Source organism: Lemur catta, chromosome 14, assembly GCF_020740605.2.
Source record: "Lemur catta isolate mLemCat1 chromosome 14, mLemCat1.pri, whole genome shotgun sequence".
NCBI lineage: Eukaryota > Metazoa > Chordata > Mammalia > Primates > Lemuridae > Lemur > Lemur catta.
The window spans coordinates 23,303,002-23,321,452 of NC_059141.1; the positions used below are offsets into that span (position 1 = coordinate 23,303,002).

Sequence of the window (18,451 nt, forward strand, 5' to 3'; positions counted from 1 at the left end):
ATCCCAATTTTCTCGGCAAGTGGTTTTATGGGGAGCAGAGGCAACCCTGGATGCAGAAATCACTGCAGCACCTTCCCTATAGGCTCAGGAGCCTGTCCCCTGGTGATCAGGGGAAGGCTAGTCTAGACCAAGCAGACTACTCATAGCCGTGGGGAAAGAGGGCATTTATTAACCAACACAGGGGGAGGAGCTGAGCCCCGGCTCCCCACTCTCACATGCCTCTTCCACCCACCTGGGTGGTGAGTGGGGGCATTCCTAAAGAAGTATAGCCATTCTCACAATAAATACATTCATTGTGGGGTGGAGGTGGGAGAGGTTGGGTGAAGGGCAGTAAAAACCCGTGGGATTCCACGTTCTCAGCTACAAAAATAAGTCATCCTCATCCAGAGGGCATGGGGGAACTCAGGATTGATTGTCCCATATGGGCCTAGAGACATCAGAGGCCCCTGGACCCTGAAAGTGCCCCGGTGAGGTAGGACAGGGATGGGAGCCAAACATTCAAACTCCCAGCCTCTGCCCTTTGCATAGTTCCAAGAACGGGCTTCATGTGCCAGTTGAGACATCAGATCTTTCCTCCCTTCCCCTGCTGTGGTTTAGGGGAAGCAAATGCTTGGTCCCCAAAAGGGAGGCTGGCTCACTGAGTGCAGTGTTGGTCATCCATCCTAGGAAAGGGTCTGTGAGGACAGCTAAATAGGAGGGGGATCTCCCTCTGAAATGTCCACGGACCAAACCCGACAGGTGGGTCCGAGGCAGCAAGAGGCGGCTCAGAAGGTGCATGTGAGTAGAAGTAAGCACATGTGCAAGGGGAAGGGAGGGACATGCCTGGAGGTCTGTCTCTCTCTTGAGAATGACCGGGGGAGTGGGGAGGCTGACTCACAAGGGCTGCACAGGAAGGGAGAAGAGGGGAACGATGCAGTCTTACCTCTTCAGGCTGGCCTGTTTTCAAGCTCTTGCCAAAGAGGTCACCACATGGAGCTGACACTGGGGAAGAGGACTAGAATGGGATATGACAAGTCCAGAAAAAGGGAAGAAAACAAGAATGTACCAGAAGGTGGGAGTGGGGACACTGCAGCCCAGCTGATAAAAACTATTCCATGTGCACATGTGAATGTATGCAGGGCTCAAGTGGCTGGCAGAGGTCTTGTCTGGCTTCAGGACCATCCAGCACACAGGGCCATGCAGAGGGTGGTGACATTGAGGCCATCTGGACCTGCAGAGCCCTGTCTGGGAGAAAGAGAAAGGGTTTGGGCAGATGAATGGGACAGGAGGATGGAGTCCTCTCCTCCCAAGTGTGTAGGTAAAGGGGACAGGAACTGGGTCTGGGTCTGCAGAGCACCTGGTCCTGAGGGAGCACCTACCTCTGAGGAGCACCGATGGGCCTGGGCTGCTCACATGTGGGTCTGTGGAGACTGAGGAGGGGGCTTTGGCTAGGCCTGACTCTGGCCAGCCCTACAGGGACACTAAAAAGTTGGGAGAAGGGCAAGGAGTGGGGGCTGTGAAGGTAGGGTGGCTGTGTTAGGAGGGCAGCTGCCCAGCCGGGGGTAGACAGGCTGGCTTGGAAGAGCGTTTGTTCTGGGAGGCTGGGCTCAGACAGAGCTCTCATCTAGCTGCTCTACGAGTTGCGTGTGCTTCCTCTTCTCCAGGATGCGGCTGAGTTCCTCTGTGAAGGAGCAGGGCCCTGCCGGTACTCCATTGTTGCTCTGCCTCAGGAGCATGTAGCTGTTGCCATTCATCCTTCGCAGCCGGCTGGGCAGTGCCACCAGCCCATTGGTCAGCTCAGCCGGTGGCGGTGGGGGCGGTGGGGGTGGTGGGGCTGGGGCTCCCTCCCCGGGGATGATCTGGAGGCAGCTGCCTTCCAGGCCCCCAGCCCCCTCCCCATCGTCACCCTCATCTTCCTCTCCAGGACACTGGCCTGAGACTGTCTGCAGCTGCACAGCAGATCCCCCTGCTAGGCCAGCCCGACCCAGTGAGTATTTCCGTTGACGCCCTCGTCTGCCTTCCCGCAGACAGGCCACATAAAGGAGGGAGGAGGCCAGGATGAGGCAGAGGCCACCAAGTGCGGCAATGGCTAGCACATAGAGCAGCCTCACATCGGGTGCCAGCTGTGCCCCAGGCATGGCAGGGGCTTGTGGAGCTGGGGCAGGAGTGGCTGGCCGGACCATGAGGCTATAGGAGGCCAGCAGGGTGCGCAGGCCATTCTCTTCAGCATAGCAGCCATAGTTGCCACTGTGCTCGGGCTGTGTGTCTGTCACCAGCAGCCCATCCACACCCACGCGGTAGCCATCCTGCCCATCACTCAGGCCCGTGCTCCCATTGAGTAGCCACAAGGCGCGGGCCAAGTTGGACGGCTGGTCACAGGGCAGGAGGACATCATCACCCCGGAGCACAGAACGGGTCTTCAGTGGTGGTGGCGGCCCTGGGAGGGGAGGGGAGAGGTCAACGCTTGCATTGAAGATGGCAAGCCAGATTGTTTACTGCTAAGTCCCTGACAGCAAGCACAGAATCTGGAGTCACAGGGACCGCCGAGCAGGCCTCTGTGCTCATGCTTCCACGTAAGGTTCACACTGGCTCTTCCCAGGAAGCAGGCAGTGCCTTGGGCCCTTTTCCATTCTCTCTCCATGCTCTCGTCCTCTCCTGTGGTTTCAATTCTTGCCATCTGCAGATGAGTCCTAATCTCTATCTCCAACACAGACCTCTCTCCTGAGTGCCAGACTTGAATGTCTACCATGTGCTGGACATTCCCATGTGAGGTCTCTCGGGCACCTCACTAAGGTCAAAGCATGTCTCCCAAACTACACCAGGCCCTTTCCTTGTATTGCCACTACTGTGAATGGTACCACCAGCTACCCAGTTGCTTAAGTCAGAAACCTGGGAGTCTCCCTTGCCACTCTTTCTTCCTCACCTAGATTCTGTTTCCAGAATCTATCTCAGACCCGTTCACTTCTCTCCTTATAAGACTGCCAGCCCACTCTGGCCCCCATCTGATCCATTCTCCATGGAGCAATGGGGCGATCTTTTAAAAACATAAATCTAATCATGCCACTCCCCCACCTAAAATTCTTCAGAAACCTTTTGCTTTTCAGATAAAGACCCAAATCTTCAACATGGTCCCTGCCCACTTCTCCAGCCTATTCTGCTGCTCAGACACTCCAAGTTCCCTCTGCCTGCTGTTCCTTCTGCTTGCGTGTGTTTGCCCTACCCTGAGCCTTCCACTTGTGGGAGACAGCATAGCAACTATGCTATGGAAGCACAAACTCAAGTCAGACTGCTTGCAGGTTTGAATTTGGATCCTGCTGCTTAATAGCTGAATAACTTTGAGCAGTTTACTTACGCTCCTGTGCCTCAGAGAGGTTGTCCCTCATGGGGATAATAATAATGGCACCTCTCTCAGGAATGCCATAGGAATAAATGAGATTGTGTGTAGAAGTGTTTAGATCAGTGTCTGGCACATAGTGAGTACTCAGTACATCTTAGCTATGATTATTAACTTTTCTTCCACCTTCAGATATCTGATCTTCCTTGGGGATCATCACCCATTATCCTTTTTAACCCCTTTCACAGTTGTCATTATTAATAAGTATAATTATTTGTGTGATCATTTGATTGCCTACTTGCTCCCCCATCACCACCACCACTTGCTATAAGCACCAGAAGTGAGAAGACACTTCCCGTATTGAACCTGTTTCCTCATTTATAATTCATCTGGACAGTAAATGTTTGTTGAGCACTGACTCTGTGCCAGGCTCTGTGTTGGGTCATCCTCACCAACAGCACACAGACACAGCCACTCATACAAACATGCACATAACTGACGACAGCAAATGGTAGGGAGGACAGATGGTGCTAGACCCCCACACATTCATGAGTGTCACTTACCTGTATCTCTGCTGCCCTCACAGCCTCGATTTCCTCTCTCAATGTCCTGTATCAGTGCTGTCCTGGGGACAGAAGTTCAGGATTCATGAGCAAAGGGAACTGGGCTTCAGTTTCCCCAGTGAAAGAGTCCATAGGGCTAGTTACCAATAACTAGCTCCCACTCCCCCAACAGCTGGCAGGCCTTCCTCCTCCACTCAGGCCACATGTGAACCTCACCTCCCCCCACCTCCCACCTGCTACCCTGGGACCTGTTGGCTACAGTGGTGGCTGCCATGCAGGCATGGGTGCTGGGGTCCCAACCACAGTAGGGGTCCCGGGCCAGGATGCAGTCATAGCAGGAACGGTAGCGGGAGCAGCTGGACAGTGGTAGCTGGATGACTCCACTAGGGGCCCCCACGTAGAGGCTGTGCTGGGAGCCAGAGAGGACAGTTAGTTGGCAATACCCCCCACTCCTACTTACAGACACACACAAGCCTCTGCCCAACCTCCCCCCTCCCTCCTATTCCAGCAAGGCTATATTAAAAGTCACAAGTCAGGGCTACCTGCATCAGAGAGATGACTAGATTCTCCACAGCCTGGAGCTCCCTGAACACTTGTGTCTCTTCGATAATGTGCATTCCAGAGCCCAGGACCACAGCCTTGTGGATCCAGCCATCAGCTGGCATGGAAAGAGCAGAGAGTCAGACTCCAACAATGGGAGCTGCTCTCAGCACCACAAGAGGCCTAATGGGAACAGCTCAGGAGTCATGAGGTCAGGGACAAGGAGTCAGCCAGTAGCAGTGGACCCTCAGGACATTGGGAACTCCAGGCTACTCATAGCAGTAATTATTGGATTTAGAAGCATTACTGATCAGGGTCAATAGGTATCAAGGATTTGGGTCTGAAGCACCTGTTCCCAGAAAGAGCAGGTCATAGGTGGGTCCAGCAGGCGTGGTAACGGGTGTCCCTGTAAGGTATGTGTAGCGCACATTGCGCTTGAGCAGCAGGGGCCGTCCACGTGTGGGCACTACGGGCCGAGCCATCAGTGGGTGCAGCTTCACAAAGTCCAGGACCAGGGATGGCAAGTCTTGGGATGAGTTGTAGCCTTGGCTGCGCAACGAATCTGTGATGCACTGGGGTAGGGGTGGGGGGTGGTGAACCTCAGGACTCCACCACCTGCCTGCCCTCTCCACAAGGCCACACCCTCTTGCCCCTCCCAGGAGCTATCTACTCAGCACTAGCCCCAGGCCTGGGTGCTCACCGAGCCAGGCCGGGGCTCAGGCACTCCACCCTCATAGCGGCCCCAGCGCCGGGCACCATCCTGGTACTCCATGTAGGGGCCTGCGAAGACAGCCTGCACTTCCGCCAGGTCATAGCGGCAAATGGCTGAGGCCTCCAGGGTCTTCCTAGGAATGGGATATAGGGGAGGGGGCTGAGTCACACTGAGTGGAGGCTGTCCCGAGACCCATGCTTAGCCTGGAGCCCACTGTTATCCTGGCCAACCCCAGCCACAAGCCCACAGAGCCTCTCCTGAAATTCCCACTTTGCAGCCAGCGCTCCCCACAGTGATCATATATCATCCTCATTGACCTCTGCTCCAGCCCCTGTGCTGTTCCCAGTTCCTTGCCTCCCCATCGTCCCTGCACTAACCACTGTGTGGTCAGCGTGAAGGCTGCGTAGAAGTGTGTGCGGGCTGAGGTGTCAACATCCAGGCTGCAGACCCCACGAAGCGTCTCATACTGTGGAATGTGGCAGATGAGACGAGCCTTCAAGAAGGATGTCCACTTCTTCTGCAGGATCTTCTTCCCTCCTAGGTCTCCCTGGGGAGGTAGTGGCGCAGGGTCAGGGGCGAGGGTCAGAGGTCCAGCCTCTACACCCATGCCCCAACCTCACCCCTGTCACCTTGCAGACACGGGCCACACGGGCCACACGGTGGCTGCTGCGGCTCTGAGCGAAGCTGTTGGAGCCTTCCTCAGCGGCACGCTCCGTGAAGAAGTAGTAAACCTTGTCATCATCACCCACTGCGCTGGCCTTGCTCTCCCGCACGAGGACGGAGAATACAAACTCAGCATCTGTGGGCAGTTCAAGTGGCTTCTGAGACAAGCTGGGGAGCCCTCCCCCACAGCTTCACTTGGCACCATGCAGGAATGGAATGGACAGGCTCACCTGGGGATTTGGGGGTGGGATGGTCAGCTGCCTAAGGGAGTAAGAATGAAGAAATAGCCCCCTAGCCCCCATCATCCTGTGCCTCATGCTCCTAACCATTGAGCCAGTGCATTGGTGCCTCCTCAGTTCTCAGAGAGTGTGGGTGGCGGCTCCGGCGGATGTCAGGAATGCTCCGGAATTCATACCGTGTGGCTGTATAGAGGCCTCCGTCTGGGACAGGGACATGCCAGGCATGAGACATGTCACAGACAAGAGGGCGCATGACATACATTGGTGGCTAGTCCTAGAGACGAGATCCATGTCCTAAAAAACATGCTCGTGGTGGAGAGAAGGGCCTGCTCACCAATGACAAGGCCTGTGAAGCCGCGGGCTGGGTCATAAGGACATTTCTCCTTCCCCTCCTCGAAACTGGTTGGCAAGGTGAAGGCCTCAGCATCCTGGGGAACGAGGGGCCAGCAGTAAGTGGTTCTGGGGACAGGTGGGGGTGGTGGCTCAAGGTCAGACTAGTCTGGGGTCAGGGATCAGCGATCAGGGCTAGGGGCAGGTATACTCACAATGGCTGCACAGAGGGGCTGGAAGGCGTGAGTCCCACATGCGTAGAGGTGGGTGGTATTGAGGCGCTGCAGGAACCTCACATAGTTGAAGCACTCAGTCTGTGGGATGAGGTGGGGAAGGGCTGTGAGCCCCCTGCCTGGCTAGAAACCTCCATTAGTCTAGCTTTGTAGTTTGGCTCTTGTCCCCATCCATAGGACAAACAGTTCTTTCCAAGATCCCCGTGGACTTTCTGACTGCTCAGAACACAGAATATTGCCTGGACTTCACTGTCCTTGGCCTCCCAGTGACATCACACTCTCCTCTCTTGTATCCCTCAGATTACCTGACACCACTCTGCCATCTTCTCCTGTGTCTCCTACAGTCCCCTCCACCCCCGGTTCGGGAGTTCCCGGGGATGCCACCGCCCTGAGATAGTTCTCTGATAGAGCTCCTCAGCAACTTGCCCCAATCCTGGGATGCCCTGCCCCTCCAGGATGATACTACCAAACCTGTCCACACGTCCCAGCTCTCTCTCTACCTGATATCCCAGAGACACATCAAACTCGCCTTGTCAAAACCAAGCTCATCGTCTCCTCCCTTACCTGCATCTTCCCTCCTAGACCTGTTCATCCAGTCTTTCCCACCTCACTCCTCCATCCATCCTACGGCTCAGTCCAGAATCTAGGAATCATCCTTGCTGCTTCCCACTCTCTCACCCCACATCCAGTTCCTGTCCGTGGTTAACTTACTGTCCTGAATGGCTCTTGACTTGATCCACCTCATCTGCGCCACCACCACTACCACCCGGTGCCGATTACCACCATCACCTCTTCCCTGGACAATCGCAGTGGCCACCTGACAGCTCTCTCAACTCTCCACCACTCTTTCTATAAAATCGACTTTATTTGCTTAGTGAATGAGGAATACATGCACATAGTATAAAATTAAAAATGTACAAAGGGATATGCTCTAAACAGAAAGTCTCCCACTTGTCCGTGTCTCCTAGGCTGCCTGCAAAGAGGACTGCTGTTGCTGTTGTCTAGTGTTTCCTTTCAGAGAGATTCTACCAATCAACACACTTTTGCTCCCCTCCAACTGCTTTCAAAGGCATATTTTAAAAATGTAAACCAGATCACATCACTGCAGTGGCTCACCAGTGCCCTGAATATAGAGTCCCACGTGCTCTTGGCCCTGTATGACAGAGCACTGCCCCTTTCTATGGCCCCACTCCTCCTCCTCCAGCCACACCACCCGCCTCTGCCCACCAAGTGCCCTCAGCGGCTGCCCTCTTGACCTCTTCGCCCTGTTACCCAGGGTTGGAATTCACATAGGCCTCTTTGTCTCCTCCCACTCCCTCACCTGGTGCAGGCCTCCGGCATCTGTCCCTCCACTCCACCTGCCTGCTCAGGCCCCTTCCTCTGACCCACATGGTGCCCCCGACCTCCTCACTGTTTTTCCTGCCCCCAGACTCACCCTATTCTAATCCATCCAGTGCCAGATAAATATTCCTTTAGTGATGTTTCTCCAAGATGTTTACATTTTTAGAAGTGGGGAGGAAGGAATTCTATGGTCAAATAAATTTGGAAACCATGGGTAAAACCTATCTTTACTAGGGGACTTCTCAGAGCCTTAAGGATGCTGCTGTGCATTGTGGGATTGAGCATGTAGCACTTCCCAAACTCATTTGGCCATTAGACCCCTCTTTCGACCTACTGAGTTAGCACCTGCATTGATAATACACCCAGGTGATTCATGTGCACACTAAAGTTTAAGAGACTCTAAAGTATTAAATAGTGAGTGTGCTCATTGTCACAGAATAAAGTCCAAACTCCCAGCTGGAAAATTGTGGCCCTCCACGACCTGGGTTCCACCTGCCTCACCACCATTTTCTACCCTTGCTGCACTAAGAGGCAGCCTTTTTTTTTCTTTTTCTTTTTTTCCTGGAGACAGGGTCTCACTCTGTCATCCAGGCTAGAGTGCAGTGGCATCATCATAGCTCACTGCAACCTCAAACTCCTGGGCTCAAGCAATCCTCCTGCCTCAGCCTTCCAAGTAGCTAGGACTACACCTGGGGACCAAGCCTGGCTGATTTTTTAATTTCTTGTAGAGTCAGGGTCTCCGCTATTGCCCAGGCTAAGAGGCAGCCTTTGACAGAATCTCCTGGAGATGCTTCTTTAAATGCAGCTGTACCAACACCACCCCAGACCACTGAATCAATCCATGAGCAAGTAGACCTTGGGAATGTGTATTTTTTTAAAAGGTCTCCAGGTGGATCTGTTATAGCTAGACATGGGATCTCTGCAGACACCCTGTTCTTTAGCCAGAAGGGCTGACACTTGACTAATGTCCCTCCATGGAATACTGGGTACCTAAGCTATATTCCTTAACCAAAGCCTTATTTTTCTCATCTGTAAAATGGGGGATGATACTACTTAGTACGGTTATTTTTAAATTAGCAGAGATATTTCTACACAGTATTCCTGGTCAAAAAAAAAAAAAAAAAGCTGGGGTAATAGCTAAGTCAGCACTTACTATAGATGGTCCCTGACTTATGATGGTTCAACTTACTATTTTTTGACTTTACAATGGGTTTATAAGGACATAATCCCATTGTAAATTGAGAAGCATATGTAGAGGTTACTTATTGTTATCATGATTATTATTTGGGAGCCCAGAGGGGATTAAGATGCCATCGCAGGGCATGCTAATAGGTCACCAGATGTTTGGATTAGAAATGTTGTGCCCAGGGCCTGCCACTCAGTAATAGTTATGATGTTTATTGCAGTTGCTAAGATTGACTGGTGGGTCTGTACCCCCGCTGCCCCCCGCCATCTGTCTCTTCACCAACCCTGGCATCCCTGATGGAGGAAGAGGAGGAGAAAGGAGGAAAAGAGCTGGAGGCAGGGCAGATCACGTACCTGGTTGTTTTTCCCTTTCTGATGACATTTGCTTTGCATCTCTGGCGAGGCCTCCCAGCGGATCTAGTAGGAGTAAAGGGAATGGGCTGATGCATTGATCCCAGCACTCATTACTCACAGGACCAGGCAACAGGACCCCAGGGAGCTGGGGAAGTTGGGGTGAGGAGGAATTTCAGGGGGAGCATTGGATGCAAGGGACACCTGGTTTGGGATGGGCAGTGCTGTCTGATTAGGGAGCTGTGGAAAGCTGCCAGGGTTTCTGGGAAATTGAGGTCCCATGGAGCTGGATGAGGCTGGAGACCCTCTGGGTGGTCCAGGTTCCAGGGGCTGACCTCTTTGTGAGCCCCATCTCCTATGTCGTGGGCACTGAGAGAGAACAGGGCGCCTCGGGCTCCCACCAGCAGCCTCTCGGAGGCTTCCTCCAACAGCAGTGTTGAGTAGTTCTGGGCTTGGCCCTTGAAATGCCGGGTCCCAGAGAGCTCTGGGGAGAGCGGGAGCAGTGAGCCCAGTTCTGGAGTGCCTCCTAACCCCCAGCCTGGGCTCCCATGCCCTTTCGAGGTTGAGGGTCTAACCTTCGTAAGGGATGGTCATCCGAGGGGTGGCATCTAGTTCTCTGGATGGTCTCCGCAGCGAGGGGCCGGGCACTGCAGTTGCTGTGAAGAAGCTCAGGAGAAGGGGCCAGAGCCTCCCAAACATCTTCCTGGGGAGGCCCAGACCAACAAGACCTCCAAGGGGAGCCAGGGCCAGAGTCACAGGGGAGAGGGATGGGAAGAACAGTCACAGGGGTCAAAGTCTAGCGAGGTCACTTGGAAGTCCAGGGGTCATGAGGCCATGGGGGTCAAGGAGTCATGGGGCCAAGGGGGGTCCTGGAATTGGGGGAACATAGAGTCACAGGGTTGTGTGGCCATGGAATCCCAGCTAAGAGGTCAGAGAGAGGGATGGATCACATGCCTTTCTGCATCAGATGTAAACTCCATGGTGAGAGGGAGTTGTGAAGTTATAGAAGGGTTGTAGGTTATTGATGGGGTCACCCTGCCCCCAACAGCAGGGCTAGTCCTGGTTTTCTGAGGTCCGTTTTCTGAAGAAAAAATGGAAAAAAAGCTCTTTGATCTGTGTGTGGGTGGAAGATGTATGGCATTACCCAGACTTGAGGGGGCACTGAAGGGAGGAGGTCCAGCCTCCACAGAACTCCCACGCCAGGATCAACTCACAGTCATTCTGTCCTTCCCTTCCTCTGCTCCGATGCAGGAGGCTGGGGTGGCACTCACCCTCCTGACAAGACTCCCCCAACCCAAACCCAAGGTAATAGCGCCTTCTGGCAGAGTCAGCAACTCTGCTAGGACCCCATCTTGGTGGAGTCAGGTTCTGAGAGAATGCCTGCTCCTCCCAGCAATGAGACTCAACTCGGGCAGCTGCGGGGGTGCCTCATGCAGGAAGGCCTGACCAGAGACGTTTAATGGGCCTTTGTTTATTTTGTCCTGTTTTCCCTTTGTTTTTTTCTTTTCCCTTGCCTGAGAGCTCCTTCTGGAATTTCTCTTTAATTATAACTTTTTCTTGGCATTCCTCTCCAAGGGGGTGCACATCTCTGCCCATGCAAGTCTGTACCGCACCCTTTGGCTAGGCATCCACACATGTCTCTGCCTGCAGTCAGGCACTCACAGGCATGGGGGGTGGGAATCTGGGTCCCCCTAGCCACACAGTTACAGTGTCTGTGCAGGAGGCTGTAGTTTGAAAGGCCAGTTACTTGAGACATAAACAATGTGGAGAAGGTAAACAATGGGATCGCTGAGCTCTTGGACCCCTCCCCTGGCACATCTTAGAGACTGTTCTCACATCTGGACCCTCCCTCAAGCCAACCAGCTGGGGATGGGCGGCAGGCCTCTCCCAAGCCCTGTAGCAGACCTCCTGATCTTTGAGGGGGCTGCTGAAGGCTTCCTGGGCTGGGCTAGGTGTGGAGGAGATCTGACCCCCCCATCTCATCAGACACCCACAGGCAGTGCTAGAGGGTGCCACTGGCAGGCATCACCCTTACTTTCCAGGTCAAATATTAACTCTCTGGCCTTGAAGAGAGGGGAGGGATCAAGAGCTGGCCAGAAGGATAACAGGAATTTGGAGCATTTATTCAAGAGGCAAAGGTCAGCAATGTAGTGGCAGAGCCCAGGGGTGGGAGAGTAGAATATGAAAGGGAGAAAAGAGGGTCCTTGGACCATAGAAAGGTCACCAGCTCCTGGTTTGGGGGCTGGGGCAGAGGAGGCTCTAGGCAAGCTGCCCATGCCCCACCCCTCACTGTAGAGGCACACCTGTTTATCTTTGGGACCTCCTATTTGCTCAGCACAGAAGGGGGAGCCTGTGGCTAGGAGGGATCGGTCTCCAGGATTGGGCAGGAGGAACACACCCTAGGCTGGAGGAACCACTCAGTGCGGTGCAGGGGGCACACTTATACAAGTTTACTCTAAGAATCCCATGGGGCCAGAGGAAGGTGATATGCATGCACACAGGTGCACATGCTCACAAGGAAGACAGTGAGCACATGGATTCACAGGAGGGTCATTCACACACACACAGAGCGAGGTTTGTGCACACATATGTTCACATGGAGGGCCATGGCCACATGTAGTCATACATATTCACAAGGTTGTATTCACATGCCCATCCATTCAGCAGGTCACACAGCCTGAGATCGACAAGGAGAGATAAACCCACACATGGGGGTTTATATCAAAGATTGTACACCTATTCAACAGGAGGGCCCTGCACATACATAGGTATATATAGGGATGTGCACACAAACACATTGATACAGTGGGTCAGGCACAATCATATTCATAGAAGGGTCAAGTACATGTGTGTTCACAGAATCCTCAACACACCACACAATTACATCCATGCAGAGACAAACACACAAGTGCATACAAGGTCTAGTTCTTGCTGCAGGCTTGGAGGCTGCTAGTGTCCAGGAGGGTGAGATGCAGAGCAGAACCCTGCCTCCCTTCGCGAAAAGTCCCAATTCTAAGGCCAGATTCCAAGTCTGTGTGTGGTGATGGGGGAGGCTTCTGACCCAGATGCTCAAATGGGATGGGTGCATGGATCAGGCTGCTTTGCAAGGGAGGGAGCAGGTAACTAACCCAGGCAGGAGGAGGCTCCCAGCTTTAGCAAAGGGAATGTGCAATGGAACACATAACTTAGCACTCCCCTGCCCCCAAGTCTACTGCAGTTCTAGATGGGGGAGTTGGGCTGGAGTACCTCAGCCGCCGTTTAACCTGTTGGGAAGGAAGGTGGAGCTAAATGGGCGGGGCATAACCCCCCTCCCCCCTGCTGTGGGGAAGCGGGTTCAAGGTCTCCAGTCCACACCCCACACTCCACCCTGAGTTCCACAGTTCTGGTTCCTCCCCAGGGCCAGCCCCCTGAACTCTGATCTTCCCTCTATTAGATCCTAGGGTGGAGGGAACTGGGGAGGGGAGACCCTCACCCTCCAAACAGGATCAGTGGAGAATCAGCAGGTTCTCGACCTTCATCCCAGACGTCCACCTGCTTAGAGTAGGCGGTATCTCCCTCTGCCCAGCAGGATGGCGGTCTCTCCTCAGAGCCCCTCCCCCGCCACCCCCCTCCCTCCAACATCCTGGACAGTCCGCGGTTCTCTCATTTCGTCAGGTCTAACCTCAGTCTCTACTGCTGCAGCTCGAGGACAACCTCTCCTTCCATCCCGCCGGACGCCGGGAGACGTGACCCAGATCTCGGGGAACACTGTTCGCCACGCGGCCCCCTCCCCGCGCCGGTCCCCGACTCCATGGTGGCCAGTCTGCACCCAGCGCGGCCCGAGGCCTGGCCCGCGCCCCTCTAAAGCCTTTTTGCAGGACCGGGGGACTTGGCGGTGAGAAAGGCCCGGCCCAGATCGGAGGGTGGAATGGACGTGGGGAAGGGTTTGCCTGACCTCCCACCCCCCCGGCTCAGGCCCGGCCGCTCGCACTCCCCGCCTCCCTCACCTTTGCGCTCGGATCCCGGGCCATAGAGACAGCGACGCGCGGCTCCGCGGCCCCACGGCACCAGCTGCGGGAGGAAGGGGCCGCGGCCGCAGGCGGGGCGGGGAGCGGGGGCGGAGCCGGGGGTGGGGCGGGGTCCTGGAAGGCGGGGCCGACAGGGTGGGGTGCGGGGAAGGGCGCTGTTCTCCTTCGCGCCCCCCACCCTAACGCAATAGAGACTGACTGAGGGCGAGGCTCACACGCAGCCCTCGGGTATCTGACGTCCCCCCTCCTCCAGGAGCTGCGGCCCTCGTATCGCCCCCTGGTGGTGGCCTCACCACCCCATGCGTCCTCCACATGCTTATAACCCGCCCTCCCCTCCCGGTAACCCTAGGGCCCCTCCTACTTGCCCACTGCTGGGAACGTGCAAACCTGTCCTCTGGATGGGGGTGGGCAGCGCTTGCCCTCTCAGAGAGCCCACTGGCCTGTCCTTTAATCGGGACCTCACTTCTCGTGCTCCTGCCACCCCCCTCTGCTTTCGGCCTAGGGTACAGATGGCTACAGCAGGTGGAGACCGGACATTGGGAAAGCTCTTGAACACAAGACAGGGTCTTGATTCCCAGGTTCAACGGCCTGCCTCCGCCTGGCTGTTCAGCTTGAGGTCTGAGGGGGTGAGATGTGGTTAGGCCTGGAAGGGATGAAGTATCAGCTTGAACTGTAGTGCACACAGAAAATGCTCGTTTTCTGGATAAATAAGCCACAAGCTTTGCACCTGTTCACTCATCAAATCTTAGCCCTAACCCAGGTTCACTTCAGGGACTGGGTCACTCAAGACACCTGCCTTCCTCTAAAGCTCATCTTGGAGACCATTCTTACTTCCAGTGCACCCTCCTAGATAATCAAATATCCTGTCTCTCCCAGGTTGAACCACCTCACCCAGCAGCAATCTAGAAAACCCCTTCAGAATCAACTCCCCAACTCCTTTAACTCAACCAGCATAGTCCAGTGCAAACACAGGCCTCCTTCCCACCGCCTATTAAAGTGCACCCAGCCTATAGGGTCCAAAGGAAACCTGTGCTCTCACCATGACCCAGCCTAGTCCTCCCTCCTTCAACCATGATAGTATTGATGTGGGCCCAAGAGGGACCAAAATGATAAGGGCCAGGGGAACACATGAAATTGACTCTTGCATGTGCCTAGGAGTCTGTACAGGACTCAACCAGCATATTTCACTGAAGAGACCCTGGGAAAAACACTTCATCCTTCTTTGTGGATTCCCCAAAGCTTACACAGTTTGGCACATAATCATATACAATCTTGTAGTTTGGGCTGGTGTGTGTGACTGCAGACTGCTAGACAGCAGGGCCCACATCACACTTCCACCTCCCCCAGCACTCTGCAAATAGGAAGTGTGTGGGGTGGGGAAGGGAAACTAGCAGGGGAGAAATGGAGTAAAAAGTGTACAAATATTTTTACAAAGAGTGTCCAGTTTTCTTTCTTTTTTTTTTTTTTTTTGTGAGACAGAGTCTTACTCTGTTGTCTGGGCTAGAGTGCCATGGTGTCAGCCTAGCTCACAGCAACCTCAAACTCCTGGGCTCAAGTGATCCTCTTGCCTCAGCCCCCCAAGTAGCTGGGACTACAGGTACATGCTACCATCCCTGGCTAATTTTTTCTATTTTTAGTAGTTCCTGGTTAATTATTTCTATTTTTAGTAAAGGCAGGGTCTCGCTCTTGCTTAGGCTGGTTTCAAACTCCTGACCTCAAGCAATCCTCTCACCTCAGCCTCCCAAAGTGCTAGGATTACAGGCATGAGCCACCGCGCCTGGCCTCAGCTTCATTTTTTACTTGTATCCTTGTCCCATCCTGAGGAATTAATAGCCCCATGTCATGGATGAGAAAAGAGGCTCTAGGAGGTTAAGTAACTTGCCTTGAAATTCATTCTTGTGTTTGTTTAGAGAGAACAATCAAGACTGGTAAAGTCTGAGAAGGGGGAAGCAGGGTAACCCTGAAGGGGAAATATTAGCAAAGGCAAAAATGTGCAAGTTTATGCACAGACTTGTGTTGGGGGATAGGGAAGTGGCATGAAAGAGGACAGTGAGTTTGATTTGATGGGAGGGTTCCTAGTGGGAAATAGAAGGGGAAAAAAATCAGACAGTAGTTTGGAAAAGATCACAGAAGAAAACCCAAGAAATGCTGATGGATTAAGTAAGGAAGCCTGGGCTGGGGGCAGGGCAGGAAGACTGCTAGACCCACGGTACCAGATAGGAGAGAAATTAAACTGCAGGGGCCCAGTGAGCTAAGAGGCACAACTGCCCAAGTTCTCAGAGAACCCACAGTGCTGACTTCAGATACCTCTGGTGGTGGCAAGTAGGCCAATGTGGTAGGTTCAGTATCTCATTCAACTTAATTCTATGAGCCAAGCCTTGCTCCTCTGAGGTGCTGATGGCAAACTCAGACATTTTTAAATGAGCAAAAATGTATGATTTCAATGCTGAGTTCTAGATGGCACTTGCCAAACTGTCACTGGGCAGTTACTTCAGTATTTCTGATAATATAGATCCAGACCACAGTCCATTTCTCTCTGCTGTCCTCCCACTGAGATCTCTGAACCTAATGAAAGTATCAGATATAAAGGCCATTAATTGCACTGCCTATAGGAAGCCCCTTGGTAATATTTCTCTATGCAAATCCAGCTAATAAAATGTGAATGAGGTGAATACTGACAGTGGAGAAGAAATCAAACCACGAAATGAATCCTAACCTAACCATGAATTTGTGCCCTGGGACACAGGCCAGTCACTGTTTGAGCAGGCTGCTATAGGATCCCATTTGGAAACCTTCTGGAGTACTTCACACACACCCCCCCACAAATTTGAGTTTTGCTTTTGCTAGGCTATTTCCCCAACTCTGACATAAGAATGCAGCTGAAGGTAGTGCTGGCTGTCTTCAGCAATGATTCTCAGCCACCTACACGCCAGGGTTTACCTCCAGACTTTGCACAGGGCAGTTACTCACTGTAGCAGGGATCCTAGGTGAAGGGGGTGGGTATGATTCCTGAAACTTGAGCAGGTTCCCTGAGGCAAGAGAATTCTGGCCTAGTCAAGTTGTCCTGCTTCCTGTTCACTGTGGCAGCATTTCTGTTCCTGCTTTGCCATCTCTCCACCTCTTGTTTGCCCAGCACTTTCCCTTTAGGTGGTGTGATCTTTATTTTGGCCACATATACAGCTGAGGCGCTTCTTCAGTAGGGACTGTCACCAGTGCAACAATGCTGTAGTCTCACAGTTCGACTGTGCCTCAGAAGCCTGTTTTGCCTGTTAAGTTTTCCTCCCAGCAAGTCGTCTTGGAGTCAGACCCAAAGGTGGGTCTTCTTGTTTGCCCTCTCTTGACTCCAGCCTAGGGAATGGTTAGCAAGGAAAAGGGAGTGTCAGGACATGTCCATAAATGCTGGAAAACTACCACCCACAACTGATTTCTCAGCTTAGCATGCTGGGTTGTTTAAAAAATTTTTTTTTTAAACCAGCAGAAACAGAGCTGGACAGAGAAGCCTCTGGAGCTCCCTGTGTCCAAAGGAAGAGAGTACAATTACAACTATAGTCTTTGGAGATATGGTTTGCTCAGGTGTCAGTACACACTAAGGTATCTATATTCTTAAGATCAATTTTACTTGTCATCTGAGAAGAGCCTCAAGTTAGAGCTAAATAATAACAGCTAGCATCTATAGAGTTCATGCTATATGCCAGGCACTGTACTAAACACTTTACATGCAATAGCTCACTTAGTCCTCACAAACCCTGAGGCAGACACTGTTATCATTCCTTTTAACAGATGAAGCAACTGAGGCTCAGAGGGTTTAAGTAACTTGTCAAAGATCAAATGGCCAGTATGGTGAAACTGGGATCTGAGGTCAGGCCTGGGGGCAAGGTCAAGGTCCTTAACTTGTACAAGACTGTGCTGTCTGCCCCCTGGTAAGTACTTATGGCAGTGTCTCTGCTTCTGCCTGGGCTCTTACTTCCCCATCCCTTCAACCCACTGTTGGAACAAAATGCTCACAGGTCATTTCCTCCTAGCCAGCCTGTCAGAAAGGAGAAAGAAATACTGGCATGGTTCTAGAACTCGAGGCTTCTGAGCAACAATGCCTAGCCTTTCTATGAGCTCGGAAGAACAGTTTCTCCTGGGAGAAGGTATCAACCTCTGTCTCCCCCCAGTGGGTATACTCAGAGCTGTATCTGCTTGGCAGGTTGGAGACGGTCCTGCCTCTGCACTGTGTGGCTTCCCCTTTCTTGGTTTCAGGACCTAGAACAAGGGAGTCAGGACAAGGGTATTCTTTTCCAGTTTTCTCTGCCCAAGAATGGAAAGTATTTACTATGGATACCAGCAGGTAAGATTCATGAGAGCCTTGTGTTCACTACTGAGTCCTCACTGAATCCTAAAGAATATCTAGCATGTAGTAGGTACTCAATTGTCAGAATGAATGAATAGCTGAATGAACATAGTGAATTAAGAATGAGATTACTGAATTCCTGAGTACAAAATATACAGCAAATTATTAACTGGGTTATATAAAAGTGAACTGCGTACAACTGTGGCTTTATACTTTCCAGAAACAGGAGACATTAAGCTAAAAAAACTGGATAATCAAAAGCAAGAGGAAGAAATCAGTTTAAAAACTAGGGATGGGGCCGAGGCGGGTGGATCGCTCGAGGTCAGGAGTTCGAGACCAGGCTGAGTGAGACCCCGTCTCTACTAAAAATAGAAATAAATTATCTGGACAACTAAAAATATATATAGAAAAAATTAGCCGAGCATGGTGGCACATGCCTGTAGTCCCAGCTACTCGGGAGGCTGAGGCAGTAGGATCGCTTAAGCCCAGGAGTTTGAGGTTGTTGTGAGCTAGGCTGACGCCACGGCACTCACTCTAGCCCGGGCAACAAAGTGAGACTCTGTCTCAAAAAAAAAAAAAAAAAAAAAAAAAAAACTAGGGATGGGGCAGGGGAGGAAACAGGGCGTTCTAGATACTTA

General features: G+C 52.6%; 1 protein-coding gene across 4 annotated transcripts; it reads right to left on the reverse strand.

Moving 5' to 3' along the window:
* Positions 1-145: 145 nt before the first annotated feature.
* SEMA4G (semaphorin 4G) lies at positions 146-10,175 on the reverse strand. Of its 4 annotated transcripts, none has more exons than XR_006739268.1 (15): positions 10,046-10,175; positions 9,806-9,954; positions 9,474-9,536; positions 6,576-6,674; positions 6,365-6,458; positions 6,118-6,231; positions 5,758-5,927; positions 5,506-5,675; positions 5,117-5,261; positions 4,766-4,988; positions 4,419-4,534; positions 4,125-4,285; positions 3,877-3,938; positions 1,359-2,416; positions 146-1,224 (listed from the first exon to the last, which is right to left on the reverse strand). XR_006739268.1 is itself a non-coding variant. In XM_045568604.1 (14 exons), the coding sequence occupies exons 1-14, from the start codon at positions 10,167-10,169 to the stop codon at positions 1,587-1,589; spliced, it is 2,535 nt and encodes an 844-aa protein (XP_045424560.1). In that variant the 5' UTR covers positions 10,170-10,175; the 3' UTR covers positions 146-1,586. The 4 variants fall into 4 exon arrangements, 1 of the variants encoding a protein (XP_045424560.1); XR_006739267.1 differs by having other exon boundaries at positions 146-1,220; positions 4,110-4,285; XR_006739266.1 differs by having other exon boundaries at positions 4,110-4,285.
* Positions 10,176-18,451: the final 8,276 nt, after the last annotated feature.

Excerpts from the sequence above, each read along its gene's own strand:
- SEMA4G (XM_045568604.1), bottom strand. The coding sequence starts at position 10,169 with ATGTTTGGGAGGCTCTGGCCCCTTCTCCTGAGCTTCTTCACAGCAACT. Across the intron at positions 6,459-6,575 it reads AGCCCCTCTGTGCAGCCATT|GATGCTGAGGCCTTCACCTT; the intron begins GTGAGTATACCT and ends CTCGTTCCCCAG. Across the intron at positions 4,535-4,765 it reads CCTGCTCTTTCTGGGAACAG|CTGATGGCTGGATCCACAAG; the intron begins GTGCTTCAGACC and ends TTTCCATGCCAG.